We start from the raw sequence: 16,985 nt of genomic DNA on the forward strand, positions 1-16,985 counted from the left end.
ACAATGTGTAGGTTAGGCGGATTGGCCATGTTAAATTGTCCCTTAGTGTCCAAAGATGTGCAGGTTAGGTGGATTAGCCATGCTAAATTGCCCATATTGTCCAAAGAAATGCAGGTTTGGTGGATTGGCCATGCTAAATTGCCCCTCAGTGTCCAAAAATGTGCAGGTTAGGTGGATTAAGCATGCTAAATTGCCCCTTAGTGTCCAAAGTTGTGTCGGTTACGTGGATTGGCCATGCTAAATAGTCCCTTCGTGTCCAAAGATGTGCAGGTTAGGTGGATTGGCCATGCTAAATGCACGGGGTTACGGGGATAGAGTGGGGGTGGTGTGGGCCAGATTCTCTTTTGGAGAATCGGTGCAGACTCGATGGGCTGAATGGCCTGCTTCTGCACTGTGTATGTAAGCACCTCTAACAGTGTCATCTGCCTCATGAGAGGGGATAGCATGCCCTGCCATCCTCTTGAGCCTGAAGATCATGGGGTTCAAGTGCCACTCCAGATAGTAAACATCTTTTCCCAAAGGTAAGGGAGTCAAAAACTACAGGGCATAGGTTTAAGGTGAGAGAGGAAAGATACAAAAGGGTCCAGAGGGGCAATTTGTTCACACAGAGGGTGGTGAGTGTCTGGAACAAGCTGCGAGAGGTAATAGTAGAGGCGGGTACAATTTTGTCTTTTAAAAAGCGACCCTAAGGGACAGTTACGTGAGTAAGATGGGTATAGAGGGATATGGGCCAAACACGGGCAATTGGGACTAGCTTAGTGGTATAAAAATAAAGAGTGGCTTGGACAAGTTGGGCCGAAGGGCCTGTTTCCATTCTGTAAACCTCTATGACTGCAAAACACCAGACTGGCATTATCAGTGTTGGCAGCACCGAGGGAGCTCTGCACCATCAGAGAGGTCCTGGAGTTGTCTCAAAGACAATTTCCATGTTCTAATGAGAATGACATCTTGTAACAACATGCTAATTACCTAAACAAATTAACTTTGATATTTGTAATGGATTGAGACATTAAAACGGGGACCAGGTCTACCCTGTCAGGTGGACATAAAAGATCCCATGGCCACTATTTCAGGACGGTTCGCCCTGGTATTACCACCAAATGTCCAGACTTCAACGAATGCTACTGAAACAAAAAGGAAAGGCAGATGTTCCGGCTGCTATTGTTTGTGGGATCTTTCTGTGCATGAGTCGATGCTTATGACCGTGACGTGACGTCTCTTCAAAAGCATTTGATTGGCTGTAAAGTGTTTCTGGGGGGATCTCGAGGTCCCCAAAGGCCATGAACAAATCCAAATACCTTCCTGTGCACAGATCCAATCCAAAGCGTTACGATAGAGGTGAGCCCATCCAGTGACGAGATCACAGAAGGCGACACCATCACCCTCCGTTGCCTGGCAGACACCAACCCTGAACCAACAGAGTATTCCTGGAAGAAAGATGTAAGTCACAAAGGCTGAATGGCACTGACCTCTGCTGATTTGATTTGATTTATTATTGTCACATGTATTAGCTTACAGTGAAAAGTATTGTTTTTTGCACGCTATACAGACAAGGCATACCATTCATAGAGTATATCGGGTAGAAGAAGAAGAAAGGGTGCAGAATATGGTGTTACAGTCATAGCTAGGGTGCAGAGAAAGATCAACTTAATATTTGATTTGATTTATTATTGTCACATGCATTGGGATATAGTGAAAGGTATTGTTTCTTGCGCGCTATACAGACAAAGCATAGCATTCATAGAGTACATCAGGGAGAAGGAAAGGATAGAGTGCAGTCATAACTAGATTGGCCATGCTAAATTGACCCTAGTGTCAGGGGGATTAGCAGGGTAAATGTGTCGGGTTATGGGAATAGGGCCCGGGTGGGATTGTGGTCGGTGCAGACTCGATGGGCCAAATGGCCTTCTTCTGCACCGTAGAGATTCTATGATTCTATGATTCCAGGGTGTAGAGAAAGATCAACTTAGTGCGAGGTAGGTCCATTCAAACGTCTGATGACAGCAGGGAAGAAGCTGTTCTTGAGTCGGTTGGTACGTGATCTCAGACTTTTATACCTTTTCCCCGATGGAAGAAGGTGGAAGAGAGAATGTCCGGGGTGCGTGGGCTCCTTGATTATGCCGGCTGCTTTGCCGAGGCAGTGGGAAGTGTAGACAGAGTCAATGGATAGGAAGGTGGTTTGCGTGCTGGATTGGGCTACATTCATGATCCTTTGTAGTTTCTTGCGGTCTTGGGCAGAGCAGGAGCTATACCAAGCTGTGATACAACCGGAAAAGATGCTTTCGATAAAAGTTGAATGAATGCGGTCATCTTTTCTTCAAGCGTCTGGGCAGGATTCCAGTATTTCCGATAGCTTTAGTGTCCCGTGGGTTGTCCCAGAGTGTGTTCAGTGGAGATTCTGACTCAGAGGGGTTTAGTTTCGCCCGGACATCCCATTGGCACCTCGGGCAACCTTGTGTACCAACTACCGCACCTGCGGAGTCATTTGGAGTCACCACAGTGCAGGAGGAGGACATTCAACCCATCTATTCCTTACTTGGTCTCTATCAAACAATGCAGTCAGTCCCATTCCCCGCACCGCACCCCCCAACCACCACCACCCCGTTGTATCCCCATGCCTCGACAGGTTTATTTCCCATGGGTCGGGCGGCACAGTGGCACAGTGGGTTAGTGCTGCTGCCTCACAGCGCCAGGGATTCCCAGCCTGGGTCACTGTCTATGTGGAGTCTGCACGTTCTCCTCGTGTCTGCGTGGGTTACCTCCAGGTGCTCCGGTTTCCTCCCACAGACCGAGAGACGTGCTGGTTAGGGTGCGTTGGCCGTGCAAAATTCTCCCTCAGTGCACCCGAACAGGCGCTGGAGTGTGGCGACGAGGGGATTTTCACAGTAACTTCATTGAATGTTAATATAAGCCTTACTTGTGATACTAATAAATAAATTTTAAAACTTTGCCTAACCAATTTATTCTATAAATTGTAGAAGTGCTATTTCAACAACCTGACGCTGGTGTAGCAATAACCCCGTCACTCAGCAGTTACTTTGGTGATGCCACTGGCAATGTCCTTACGCTGGGTTCAATCTGCCAGATTAACCCTTGGCTTGCTGGTGGGTTTGAGGAGAATCAGGTCAGCTCCTGGCTCGAGTGCTGAAGCTCGGATTATAGCTTGACCCCATGCAGCGGGAACATGGCGTACGGGGCTTTACGCTCCGGCCACACCCAAATTTTCCGCCCCCCCCCCCCCCCCCCCACCAAATCAGGCACCCGAACCCAACCCAAGCCACTCCGGCTGGAGTTAGGTTATTCATTCCGAATCCACCCCCTCCCTTCCCAACTGCCTGAGGCTCCTTAGGCAGCTCCTTCCAAATCCACGACCAACACCCTCTTTCCTGCCTTGGAAATTATGGTAATGAATGGGGTAGTCAAACACATCGTGATCTTCACTCCTCTTCACTTATAAGGGAATAGAAATAAAATACAGCACGGACTCAGGACTGGGGGCAGCTAGTTAGACAGCTCCCTCATATAAGACGCGTCCCACATTACTAACAACATCACTCACGCACGCTCATTCCCACTAAAGATGTCCATGTTTACATTCAAATAGGAAGATGCTTACTATAACACTCTACAACAGAAATATATCACTGTTCCCGCACTGTCGCTGGGACAAAATCCTGGAACTCCCTCCCTAACAGCACTGTGGGTGTACCTACACATCAGAGACTGCAGTGGTTCATACACACACAAACATACACACACAAACATACACACACAAACATACACACACAAACATACATGCACACAGATATGGGTGTGCACACGCATGCGCGCACACACACACACACGAACACACACACAAACATACACATAGATATGGGCGTGCACACACACACATGGCCATGTGCACACACACACACACACACACACTGTTACGACACAGAGGTTAATCCCCTTACCTCGCATCGTAATCTGCTACAATTATTTGGGAAGGTGTTAATTAAGTTTATTAATATAAAGGCCTGATACTCGCTTTAAGTGAATAATTAACAAGGTATGTTATTTAAATAGCCAGAAACTTTAACTAAACAAGTAACATATTAATTAAGGTAAGGTTCAACTGAAATGCTGCTCGAATAATACAAGGAACATTCATTACCAAAACAGTAATAACAGAATTTTAGTCACTCTCAAAGAAACTATATACAACCAGGTCTGATAGCGTTTAGAAGTTTTGGAGCTCTTTGGTAGGTGTCCACTGTCTGTAGGCGCTGTCTGATTTGGCACTTTTCGCTGGTTAGTGGGTGATTTATCTCATGAGCTGTCTGAAGCTGCAGAGTTAGGAACGAACTGCTCCAGTTGATCTAACTGCCCTTAACTACTGCAGGTGGTCTGGGCCCTGCTTCTGGTTGAACTCCTGGCTCAACCCCTGGTGGAACTGAACTCAAAGAAGTTGAGTTACTCTTTTATAATCGAAATGACCTATCACCATTCCTGTACTCAGATAGGCCTGAGGCTGACAGCAGCAGCAAATTCAAATCTGAAACGTTCCCTTGAGCTGAGTTCCTTCTTTAAACTCACAGGCTAACAAAATGCGAAAACCTGCAGAGCCAGTTACCAAGGCAACCATAATGCTTTTAGTCTCTGAAGCAAATGTCACAACTTAGAGTCTGTGTGCACTCTGCATTTTAAACATCTCAGCACCGACACAAACCAGCTTTTAAAGGGATCACGCATTGTATTTTACATTCTTTACAGACATTCTGTACATCTTCATAAGCTCAAATTCACAACACGCATACACAGACACACACACATACACACACACACACACACACACTGACACACACACACACACACACACATGCACACACATGCACATACAAACACAACACACACAATCACACACACGCACATACACAACACACACATGCACACACAATCACACACACACAAGCACACATATACACACACACACACATATATACACACACACACACACATACACACACATACATGCACTGACACACACACACACACATACACACACGGACACACATACACACATGCACACACACGTACATACACATACAAACACAACACACACATGCACACACAATCACACACACACAAGCACACATATGCACACACACATATACACGCACAATCACGCACACATACATACACATACACACATATACACACACATGTATATACGCACACATATACACACACACACATATACACACACACACACACACATACACGCAGTGTTTATGGTGATATGCTGCCAGTGTTTTACTAACTCTTGGATCTGGACCTTAGGGGGTATCGTTCAGCAGTGAGTCCCAGCTCACACTCCCGGCAGTGACCAAGAGTGTTGAAGGAGAGTACCATTGCATTGTCTTCGACTTTGACTTCAACCGCAAGTCAGCCATCACAGTAATCCGACTGAGAGGTAGGCCTTTCCCTCCTGAGCTCACCAACTGCACCAATAACAGTGTTTATATCACTCTTCACTCAAAGGCTGGCAAACGTTCTGAATTCTCTCCCTCAGAGGGTGGTGGATGTTCCACCATCGAATACAGTCAAGGTTGGAATAGACAGATTGTTCATCTCTCGGGAAATCAAGGGAGCATTCAGGAAAGTGGAGTCAAAACCCAAGATTAGCTATGATGGCATAGAATGGCGGAGCAGGCTTGATAGGCCGAATGGCCAACTCAAAGAACAAAGAAGAACAAAGAAAATTACAGCACAGGACCAGGCCCTTGGGCCCTCCAAGCCTGCACCGACCATGCTGCCTGACTGAACTAAAACCCCCTCGCTTCCGGGGACCATATCCCTCTATTCCCATCCTATTCATGTATTTATCAAGGTGCCCCTGAAAAGTCATTATCGTACCTGCTTCCAATAACTCCCCCGGCAGCGAGTTCCAGACACCCACCACCCTCTGTGTAAAAGATCTGCCTTGTACATCTCCTTTAAACCTTGCCCCTCGCACCTTAAACCTGTGCCCCCTAGTAATTGACTCTTCCACACTGGGAAAAAGCATCTGACTATCCACTCTGTCCATGCCCCTCATAATCTTGTAGACTTCAATCAGGTCGCCCCTCAACCTCTGTCGTTCCAGTGAGAACAAACCAAGTTTCTCCAACCTCTCCTCATAGCTAATGCCCTCCATTCCAGGCAACATCCTGGTAAATCTTTTCTGTACCCTCTCCAAAGCCTCCACATCCTTCTGGTAGTGTGGCGACCAGAATTGAACACTATATTCCAAGTGCGGCCTAACTAAGGCTCTATTAAGCTACAACTCCTGATATCTTCTCTTGCCCTGATGGAGTGAAGCACTCCCAAAGATGCCTCACAGAAGTGTTATCAGGTAAAGCCTGACAACGAACCACACAGGGCATGGTGGCACAACAGTTTACACTGCTGCCTCACAGCGCCCGGGTTCGATTCCCGCCTTGGGTCACTGTCTGTGAGGCGTTTGCACGTTCTCCCCATGTCTGCATGGGTTTCCTCTGGGCGCTCCAGTTTCCTCCCACAGTCCAACGATGTTAGGTGGTTAGCCATGCTAAATTGTCCCTTAGTGTCAGTGGAATTAGTAGGGTAAATATTTGGGGTTAAGGGGATAGGGCCTGGGTGGGATTGTGGTTGGTGCAGACTCGATGGGCCAACTGGCTACTCCTTCTGCAGTGTGTGGGATTCTATGATGGCGATGTTTGTTGGACAAGAGGTGAAAAGCTTTGTCAGAGGGCTGAGTTTTAAAAGAGAAAGAGGCAGAGAGGTTCGTGGAGATAGTTCCTGCGCTTAGGGCTCAGGTAACTGAAAGCACGGAATTGGGAGTGCTTTAAGGAGGGGTTGGAGAAGGGGGCAGAGGGGGGGGGCGCGGAACTGGAGGCACACAGAAAGCTCGGAGGATTGTGTGGTTGGAAGAGAAGGTTACAAAGCGAGGAAGGGATGGGACAATGGAGGGAGATGAAGAGGAAAATGAGAATTTCAAACACAATTGGATGGTCGGATTGTAAACCAATGAACTTTAAAAGATATACTGATTTAGTTGGGTTTCTTTGTGTACTTTTTTTGCAACAAGAGAAGATAATGTTGTGTTAGATGGATTAGGAGGTCAGATATGATTTGATTTATTATTGTCACATGTATTAGAATACAGTGAAAAGTATTGTTTCTTGCGCGCTATACAGACAAAGCATACCGTTCATAAAGAAGGAAAGGAGAGAGTGCAGAATGAGGTGTCACAGTCATAGCTAGGGTGTAGAGAAAGATCAACGTAATATAAGATGGGTCCATTCAAAAGTCTGATGGCAGCAGGGAAGAAGCTGTCCTTGAGTCGGTTGGTCCCTGACCTCAGACTTTTGTATCGTTTTCCTAACGGAAGAAGGTGGAAGAGAGAATGTCCGGGCGCGTGGAGTCTTTAATTATGCTGGCTGCTTTTCTGAAGCAGCGGGAAGTGTAGACAGAGTCAATGGATGGGAGGCTGGTTTGAGTGATGGACTGGGCTACGTTCACAACCTTCTGTAGTTCTTGAGGTCTTGAACAGAGCAGGAGCCATACCAAGCTGTGATACAACCAGAAAGGATGCTTTCTATGGTGCATCTGTAAAAGTTGGTGAGAGTTGTAGCCGACATGCCAAATTTCCATAGCCTCCTGGGAAAGTAGAGGTGTTGGTGGGCTTTTTTAACTATAGCGTCTGCATGGAGGGACCAAGACAGGTTGTTGGCGATCTGGACACCCAAAAACTTGAAGTTCTCGACTATTTCCACTTCATCCCCATTGATGTTGACAGGGGCATGTTCTCCTTTACGCTTCCTGAAGTCGATGACTATCTCCTGCGTTACTTGCCGTTTTCTGGTTTAATTGATTTCTTTGTGTACTCTGTTGCAGGAACAGAAGATAACAATGAGTTAGATGGATTCAGAGGTAAGATATCCAATGGTTCATTGTCACAGAACTGCTCGATGCTCCATCCAGCGTTGACCATCAGACCATAAGATATAGGAGCAGAATTAGGCCATTCGGCCCATTGAGTCTGCTCCACCATTCAATCATGGCTGATATGATTCTCATCCCCATTCTCCTGCCTTCTCCCCATCACCCTTGATCCCCCTATTGATAAAGAACTTATCTATCTCTGTCTTAAAGACACTCAATGACCTGGCCTCCACAGCCTTCTGCGGCAAAGTGTTCCACAGATTCACCACCCTCTGGCTGAAGAAATTCCTCCTCATCTCTGTTTTAAAGGAGTGTCCCTTCACTCTGAGTTTGTGCCCTCGAGTTCTGGTCCCTCCCACTCGTGGAAACATCCTCTCCACGTCCACTCTATCCAGCCTCTCAGTATTCTGTAAGTTTCAATTAGATCCCCCCATCATCCTTCTAAACTCCATCGAGTATGTGTCCAGACTCCTCAACCGCTCCTCATTTGACAAGCCCTTGAATAACCCTTTGGTGTTGCTGTGAGAACGGTTCCGATCAAAAGGAGCATTAATTCAGTGATCGCTTGTCCAAATAGGTCTCAGGGATCAGTCCACATACAATAGGACCGTGACTCCCTCTGTCTCCTATATGTAGTGCAACATCCTATTGGCATTGTTATCAGCCTGTTGGAGATATTCAATGTTATCTTCACTGAGAATCCTTTTGCATTCTGAACCTGAGTTGGGGAGGCAATGGCCTTGCGGCATGATCGCTAGACTATTAATCCAGAAATTCAGCTCATGCTCTGGGGACCCAGGTTCGAATCCCACCACGGCGGATGGTGGAATTTGAACTCAATAATTTAAAAAATCTTGAATTAAGAATCTACTGATGACCATGAAACCATTGTCGGAAAAACCCATCTAGTTCACTTATGTCCTTTAGAGAAGGAAATCTGCTGTCCTTACCCGGTCTGGCCTACATGTGTCTCCAGAGCCACAGCAATGTGGTTGACTCTCAACTGCCCTCCAAGGGCAAAGAGGGATGGGCAATAATTGCTGGCCAGCCAACCATGCCCATGTCCCATGAATGAATACAAAGAAGTTATTTGAGGGAATGGTGGTGCAGAAGGAGATCATTCGGCCTATTGTACCCATGCTAGCTCCTTGAAAGTATCTTCCACTTTCGTCCCACTCCCCCTGGACTTTTACCATGACCCTGGAGTATTTATCAGATTCCCTTTCAGGCAATGCCTTTCAGATCGCAGCTTGCTGTATTAAAAAATATTCTCCTCATAACCCCCTTGTGTGTTTCTTTTTCTCCAAATTATTTTAAACCCATGCCCTCTGGTTACCGACCCTTCTCCCACTGGTAACAGATTCTCCCTCTTCACCGTATCAAAACTGATTGTGATTTTGAAAGCATCTATTAACCTGAACCTTCCTACAAGGGCAGCATGGTGGCACAGTGGTCAGCACTGCTGCCTCATAGCGCCAGGGGCCTGGGTTCGATTCTGGCCTCGGGTCACTGTGGAGTTTGCACATTCTCCCCCTGTCTGCGTGGGTTTCCTGCGGGTGCTCTGGTTTCCTCCCACAGTCCAAAAGATATACAGGTTAGGTTCATAGAATCATAGGATCCTACAGTGCAGAAGGAGGCCATTCAGCCCATCAAGTCTGCACCAATCACAATTCCATCCAGGCTGTATCCCCATAACCCCATGCATTTACCCCAGCTAGTCCCCCTGACACTAAGGGGGATTTATCATGGCCAATCCACCTAAACCTGAAACTCTTTGGCAGGTTATTTGGCCATGCTAAATTGCCCCTTAGTGTCAGGGGACTAGCTAGGATAAATGCATGGGATTATGGGGATAGGGCCTGGGTGGGATTGTTGTCGGTACAGACTCGATGGGCTGAATGGCCTCCTTCTACACTGCAGGGTTCTATGATTCAATGATCCCCTACTCCATGGGGATCAATCCCATCTGTTCCAATCTCTCCATGTAACTGAAGTCTCTTCTCTCCCTGGTACCGCTCGAGTAACTCTCTAATACATCCTCCCCGAGGCCTTGGGCAACCTTCCATAACCCATGCAGATGTGGAGGTGGTGCGCCAGCTGAGATTTAACCAGTGATTGGCGGGATTTTCCATGGCGTTCGGCGGCGGGACTGAAAGATTTATGGGGAGACGTTGGCCTAGTAGTATTGTCACTGGACTAGTAATCCAGAAACCCAGGGCAAGATCTGGGGACCCAGGTTCGAATCCCGCCATGGCAAATGGTGGAATTTGAATTCAATAAATAATTTGGAATTAAGAATCTACTGATGACCATGAAACCATTGTTGGAAAAACCCACCTGGTTCACTAATGTCCTTTAGGGAAGGAAATCTGCCATCCTTACCCGGTCTGGCCTACATGTGCCTCCAGAGCCACAGCAATGTGGTTGACTCTCAACTGCCCTCTGAAATGAAGGGCAGTTAGGGATGGGCAATAAATGCTGGCCAGCCAGTGATGCCCATGTCCTATGAATGAATGTAAAAGAAAATCCCCCCCCCCCAACCCCCGGTCGATGGCGAGCTGTCTCTGCCGTGGGAAAACACACCCCGGGGGTGGAATGGGGGGAGGGGGGTATCCCGGCAAAGGTGGGGGGTTTGGAATGTGGATAAGGATTTTGCCGCAAATTCTTTCTCATTTTATTTCTTTCACGTTTCTTTGCAGTGATCGCTGAAGAAAGTCACTCTACAGGTATGAAACCCTCAGGAGGAAGTCTGCAGGCTGGTTAAACTTTACCCACCCATTGAGTGTACAACCGGAGTGAGATTGGTGGAGGAGTGTTTAAGACAGTCACGTGAACATCCCCCCCTCTCTCCCCACGCCCCCTCCATTTTATCAGAAACCTACCGGCAAGCGGAAGGGGAGCTGAAAAACGACGACCACTCGATCCTCCACCACCACCACCCACGGGAACCTTTAGCCCGAAATTTCTGTGATATGATTTCTATTAAGACCACACAAGACAGGCAACTCAATAGACTTTGCGTGACGGATTGTTGTTTAGGGAGTTAACGTGCAGGGGGAGGCTCACCCTTACGGCCTGTGGGAATTAAAGCTGCATGTTTCAATAATTTGGCCGCATTACAATGCCAGAGGCAGAAGGCTCACCCCACTGTCCAACCAGGTCTTCGATGTAAACATGAGACCAATATTTGTATATCTGCCTTCCACTGTATCCTGCTGAACTCCATTCGGCCCATTGACTAGACGTCGTTTCCTCCCTGATTGTCCCATTGCGTATCCTCTATATCCCATTGCAGTCCACTATCTGCCCCATCTATCCCACTCTACTACATTTGGTATCCTCTATATCCCACTGAACCCCACATTGTGCTCTCCCTCTGTCCCACTTTGATATTCTCTATGTTATTTGTACCCTTTCTGTCCCACTCTACCACATTATCTATCCTAAAGAACAACACCTTGTTCTATCTCTGTGCTTGTCTCTTACATTCTGTATGCTCTCTAAGTGACCAGAACCTATTGTTGGTCTCCCATTGTATATCTATCTCCCGCTGTCTCCCATTGGGTATCTATCTCCCACTGTCTCCCATTGTATATCTATCTCCCACTGTCTCCCATTGGGTATCTATCTCCCACTGTCTCCCATTGTGTATCTATCTATGTGATTATACTCTGCATACTCTATACATGGCCATACCCCATTGCTGGTCTTCCATTGTGTACCTGTAGGCTAAGAATCCTACAGCGTGTAACTCAGCTGCTGGCTCCCCAAAGCCTGTCCACCATCTACAAGGCACAAGTCAGGAGTGTAATGGAATACTCCCCACTTGCCTGGATGGGTGCAGCTCCAACAACACTCAAGAAGCTCAACACCATCCAGGACAAAGCAGCCCGCTTGATTGGCACCCCATCCACAAACATCCACTCCCTCCACCACCGACGCTCAGTAGCAGCAGTGTGTATTATCTACAAGATGCACTGTAAAAATTCACCAAAGATCCTTAGACAGCACCTTCCAAACCCACGATCACTTCCATCTAGAAGGACAAGGGCAGCAGATAAATGGGAGCACCACCACCTGCAAGTTCCTCTCCAAGCCACTCACCACCCTGACTTGGAAATATATTGGCCGTTCCTTCGCAGTCGCAGGGTCAAAATCCAAGAATTCCTTCCCTAACGGCATTATGGGTCAACCCACAGAATGATTAAAGAAGGCAGCTCACCACCACCTTCTCAAGGGCAACTAGGGTTGGGCAATAAATGCTGGCCTAGCCAGAGACGCCCATGTCCCACAAATGAATGAAAAATATCTATCTGCCACTGTCATCCATTGTTTATCACTTATTAGAGTCATCGAGTCACAGAGGTTTACAGCTTGGAAACAGGCCCTTCGACCCAACCTGTCCATGCCGCCCGGTTTTTACCACTAAGCTAGTCCCAATTGTCCACGTTTGGTCCATATCCCTCTATATCCATCTCACCCATGTAACTGTCTAAATGTTTTTTAAAAGACTACTGCCTCTGGCAGCTCATTCCAGACACTCACCACCCTCTGTGTGAAAAAATTGCCCCTCTGGACCCTTTTGTATCTCTCCCCTCTCACCTTAAACCTATGCCATCTAGTTTTAGACTCCCCTATCTTCGGGAAAAGGTGCTGACTGTCTAACTGATCCATGCCCCTCATTATTTTACAGACCTCTATAAGATCACTCTTAAGCCTCTTACGCCCCAGAGAAAAAAGTCCCAGTCTATCCAGTCCCTCCTTATAACTCAAATCATCAAGTACCGGTAGCATCCTAGTAAATCTCTTCTGCACTCTTTCTAGTTTAATAATATCCTTTCTATAATAGGGTGACCAGAACTGTACACAGTATTCCAAGTGTGGCCTTACTTTGTACAACTTCAACAAGACATCCCAACTCCTGTATTCAATGTTCTGATCAATGAAACCAAGCATGCCGAATGCCTTCTTCACCACTCTGTCCACCTGTGACTCCACTTTCAAAGAGCTATGAACCTGTACCCCTAGATCTCTTTGTTCTGTCACTCTCCCCAACGCCCTACCATTAACTGAGTAAGTTCTGCCCTGGTTCAATCTACCATAATGCATCACCTCACATTTATCGAAATTAAACTCCATCTGCCATTCGTCAGCCCACTGGCCCAATTGATCAAGATCCCATTGCAATCCTAGATAACTTTCTTCACTAACCTTCTACTGTTATCTGTCATCACCTTCTGTGTCCTGTTATTACTTATTGTCTACCTCATGTATCTAAGCCTGTCCCATTTACATTCCCAAGTCTTGCCGTTACCCTGTTGTGTATTCTCTATGTCCAAGTGCGGCCCATTGTGTACAGTCCTGAAGCCTCCTGCCACTCAACAACTTGCATTTGGTGCAACACCCTTAATGCAGGAAAAGATCCCAAAATACTGGAAATAAACAGTCATGGTTAAGGTTAAAGTTGGCGTTACAGTTAGGGATACGGCTGGAGCTAAGAATAGCATTAGGGCACGGTGGCACAGTGGGTTAGCACTGCTGTCTCACAGCGCCAGGGACCTGGGTTCAATTCCGGCCTCATGTGAGTGTCTGTGTGGAGTCTGCACATTCTCCCCGTGTCTGCGTGGGTTTTCTCTGGGTGCTGCGGTTTCCTCCCACACTCCAAAGACGTGCAGGTTAGGTGGATTGGCCAAGCTAAATTGCGCTTTAGTGTCCAAAGATGCGTAGGTTAGGTGGATTGGCCATGCTAAACTGTCTCTTATTGTCCCAAGATGTGGGGTTTAGGTTGATTGGCCATGTTAAATTGGCCCTTAGTGTCCAAAGATGTGTAGGTTAGGTGGATTGGCCATGTAAATTGCCCCTTAGTGTCCCAGGATATGTAGCTTTAGTGGATTGGCCATGCTAAATTGCCCCTTATTGTCCCAAGATGTGTGTATTTAGGGGATTAGCGGGGTAGATACATGGGGCTACGGGGATAGAGCCTGGGTGGGTTACTCTGTTGGAGAGTCGGTGCAGATGCAATGGGCCGAATGGCTCCTTCTGCACTGTTGGGATTCTACAACTCTAAGGCAAGCCTTGTTATCACAAAGAATAACAAAAAGCTTGGGGAAAGAAGGGTGTGTTTTAATAAGGGATCTTATAGGAAGGGATGGAATTGGGGTGATGGACCGGATGAGGCTGGGAGTACCAGAACCTGGGTGCCTCGGCTGTTCAAGATAAGGCCGGTGATGGGAGAAGGAAGATGGGAAGATTTGGGAAGGGGCTTAAGACTGGAGGAGGTCGTAGGGACAGGGAGGAAGAGAGGCCATGCAGTGATTCAATGGCAAGGGGAAGGATTTAACCTGTAGCTTGTTTCCGGCTGGCCTATCTTTATATGTGTCTCACTGCAGATTGATATAATTGCTTGCAGATTATCAGGGGCAGTCCAAGTCACTGAACAGGACTGGCATGGTTATTGGAATCATAGTGACGTTAATGTTGGTGGCCTTCTTCACCATCATCGCCTACTACATGTGCTACTACAGGAAGAAGACAGAGAAGTGAGTCAACCTTTCACACGGGGAGGTGATGGCTTAGTGGTATTATCGCTAGACTATTAATCTTGAAACTCCGCTAATATCATGGGGGAATGGGGTTCGAATCCCACCACGGCAGACAGTGGGATTTTAATTCAATAATTTAAAAAATAGCTGGAATTAAGAATCTATTGATGCCAATTGTCAGAAAAATCCATCTGATTCACTAATATCCTTAGAGTCCTCACACACCAGTCACTGAAAGTAAGTGCGCAGGTACAGCAGGCAGTAAAGAAGGCAATTGGTATGTTGGCCTTCATAGCGAGAGGATTTGAGTATAGGAATAGAAATGTTTTGCTGCAATTGTATAGGACCTTGGTGAGGCCACACCTGGAGTATTGTGTGCTGTTTTGGTGTCCTTATCTGAGGAAGGATGTCCTTGCTCTAAAGGGAGTGCAGCGAAGGTTTACCAGGCTGATTCCTGGGATGGCAGGTCTGTCATATGAGGAGAGACTAAGTTGGTTTGGATTATATTCACTGGAGTTTAGAAGGGTGAGAGGGGATCTCATAGAAACTTATAAAATTCTAACAGGGTTAGACAGGGTAGATTCAGAAAGAATATTCCCAATGGTGGGGGGAGTCCAGAATGAGGGGTCACAGTTTGAGGATAAGGGGCAAACCTTTTAGGACTGAGGTGAGGAGAAATTTCTTCACCCAGAGGGTGGTGAATGTGTGGAATTCACGACCACAGAGAGTAGTTGAGGCCAAAATGTTGTCTGATTTCAAGAAGAAATTAGATACAGCTCTTGGGGCTAAAGGGATCGAGGGATATGGGGGGGAAGGCGAAATCAGGATATTGAATTTGATGATTAGCTATGATCAAAATGAATGGTGGAGCAGGTTTGAAGGGCTGAATGGCCTATTCCTGCTTCTAGTTTCTATGTCCTTTAAGGAAGGAAATCTGCCATCCTTACCTGGTCTGGCCTACACATTACTCCAGAGCCACAGCAACGTGGTTGACTCTTAACTGCCCATGGGCACCTGGGGATGGGCAATAAATGCTGGCCCAGCCAGTGACGCCCATGTCCCATGATGAATTTTTAAAAACTCTCCCAGTGGACTTACACAGGCCATCCGATCATCAAGTACCTATCTATTCCCTTCCCATTTTCTCAGCACTTGGTCTGTAACCTTGTTTGCTTTGGCGTTTCAAGAGCTCATCTAAATGCTTCTTAAATGTTGTGAAGGTTCCACCTCCACCACCCTTTCAGGCAGCGAGTTCCAGATTCCCACCACCCTCTGGGTGAGAAAGTTTTTCCTCAAATCCCCCCTAAATCTCCTGCCCTTTATCTGAAATTATGCCTCCTGGTTATTGACCCCTGTACAAGGGGGAAAGTTTCTTCTTGTCTACCCTATCTATGGAGAGTCTAGGATCAGAGGACATAGTCTCAGAATAAAGGGGGTGCCAACTTAAGACTGAGATGAGGAGGAATTTCTTCTCTCAGAGGGTTGTGAGCCTTTGGAACTCCTTGCCGCAGACAGCTGTGGGGGCAGAGTCCTTGCACATATTTAGGGCTGAGATTTTTGATCAGTTTGGGAAATCAAGGGTTACGTGGAAAAATCAGGAAAGTGGACGTGAGGAATGATGGGTCAGCCATGATCCTATCGAATGGCAGAGCAGGCTCAAAGGGCCGAACGGCCTCCTCCTGCTCCAATTTCTTATGGGGTTGGGTAACTCAGCACAGACTCAGGATGAAGAGAGGCCTTGCTGTGTGTTTCACAGTCTCGATGGAGCCTGAGGCCTTGCTGTGTGCCCCACAGACTCGATGGAGCCTGAGGCCTTGCTGTGTGTATCACAGACTCGATGGAGCCTGAGGCCTTGCTGTCTGTCCCACAGTCTCGATGGAGCCTGAGGCCTTGCTGTGTGTCTTACAGTCTCCATGGAGCCTGAGGCCTTGCTATGTGCCCCACAGGCTTGATGGAGCCTGAGGCTTTGCTGTGTGTCTTACAGTCTCGATGGAGCCTGAGGCCTTGTTGTGTGCCCCACAGCCTTGATGGAGCCTGAGGCCTTGCTGTGTATATCACGGACTCGATGGAGCCTGAGGCCTTGCTGTGTGTCCCACAGACTTAGGATGGAGCCTGAGGCCTTGCTGTGTGCCCCGCAGGCTTGTTGAAGTCTGAGGCCTTGCTGTGTGTATCACAGGCTCGATGGAGCCTGAGGCCTTGCTGTGTGTTTCACAGACTCGATGGAGCCTGAGGCCTTGCTGTGTGCCCCACAGTTCCGATGGAGCTTGAGGCCTTGCTATGTGCCCCACAGGCTTGATGGAGCCTGAGGCCTTGCTGTGTGCCCCACAGACTCGATGGAGCCTGAGGCCTTGCTGTGTACCCCACAGGCTTGATGGAGCCTGAGGCCTTGCTGTGTATATCACAGACTCGATGGAGCCTGAGGCCTTGCTGTGTATATCACAGACTCGATGGAGCTTGAGGCCTTGCTATGTGCCCCACAGGCTTGATGGAGCCTGA

The 16,985-nt window shown here is 47.4% G+C and overlaps 1 protein-coding gene across 2 annotated transcripts in view; it reads left to right on the plus strand.

Annotated features, from left to right (window-relative positions):
• LOC144496841 (CD166 antigen-like) overlaps positions 1-16,985 on the plus strand; it is a 40,499-nt gene that overhangs the window by 18,956 nt on the left and 4,558 nt on the right. The window contains exons 7-11 of one of the 2 annotated variants that reach the window (XM_078217408.1): positions 1,313-1,440; positions 5,323-5,455; positions 7,900-7,935; positions 10,647-10,673; positions 14,357-14,486. In XM_078217408.1, the coding sequence (XP_078073534.1) occupies positions 1,313-1,440; positions 5,323-5,455; positions 7,900-7,935; positions 10,647-10,673; positions 14,357-14,486 (454 nt within the window). The remainder of the gene's footprint in view (positions 1-1,312; positions 1,441-5,322; positions 5,456-7,899; positions 7,936-10,646; positions 10,674-14,356; positions 14,487-16,985) is intronic. The other variant, XR_013498447.1, reaches the window with a different exon arrangement.

The sequence above is a fragment of the Mustelus asterias genome, chromosome 8 (genome assembly GCF_964213995.1).
Source record: "Mustelus asterias chromosome 8, sMusAst1.hap1.1, whole genome shotgun sequence".
Classification (NCBI taxonomy): domain Eukaryota; kingdom Metazoa; phylum Chordata; class Chondrichthyes; order Carcharhiniformes; family Triakidae; genus Mustelus; species Mustelus asterias.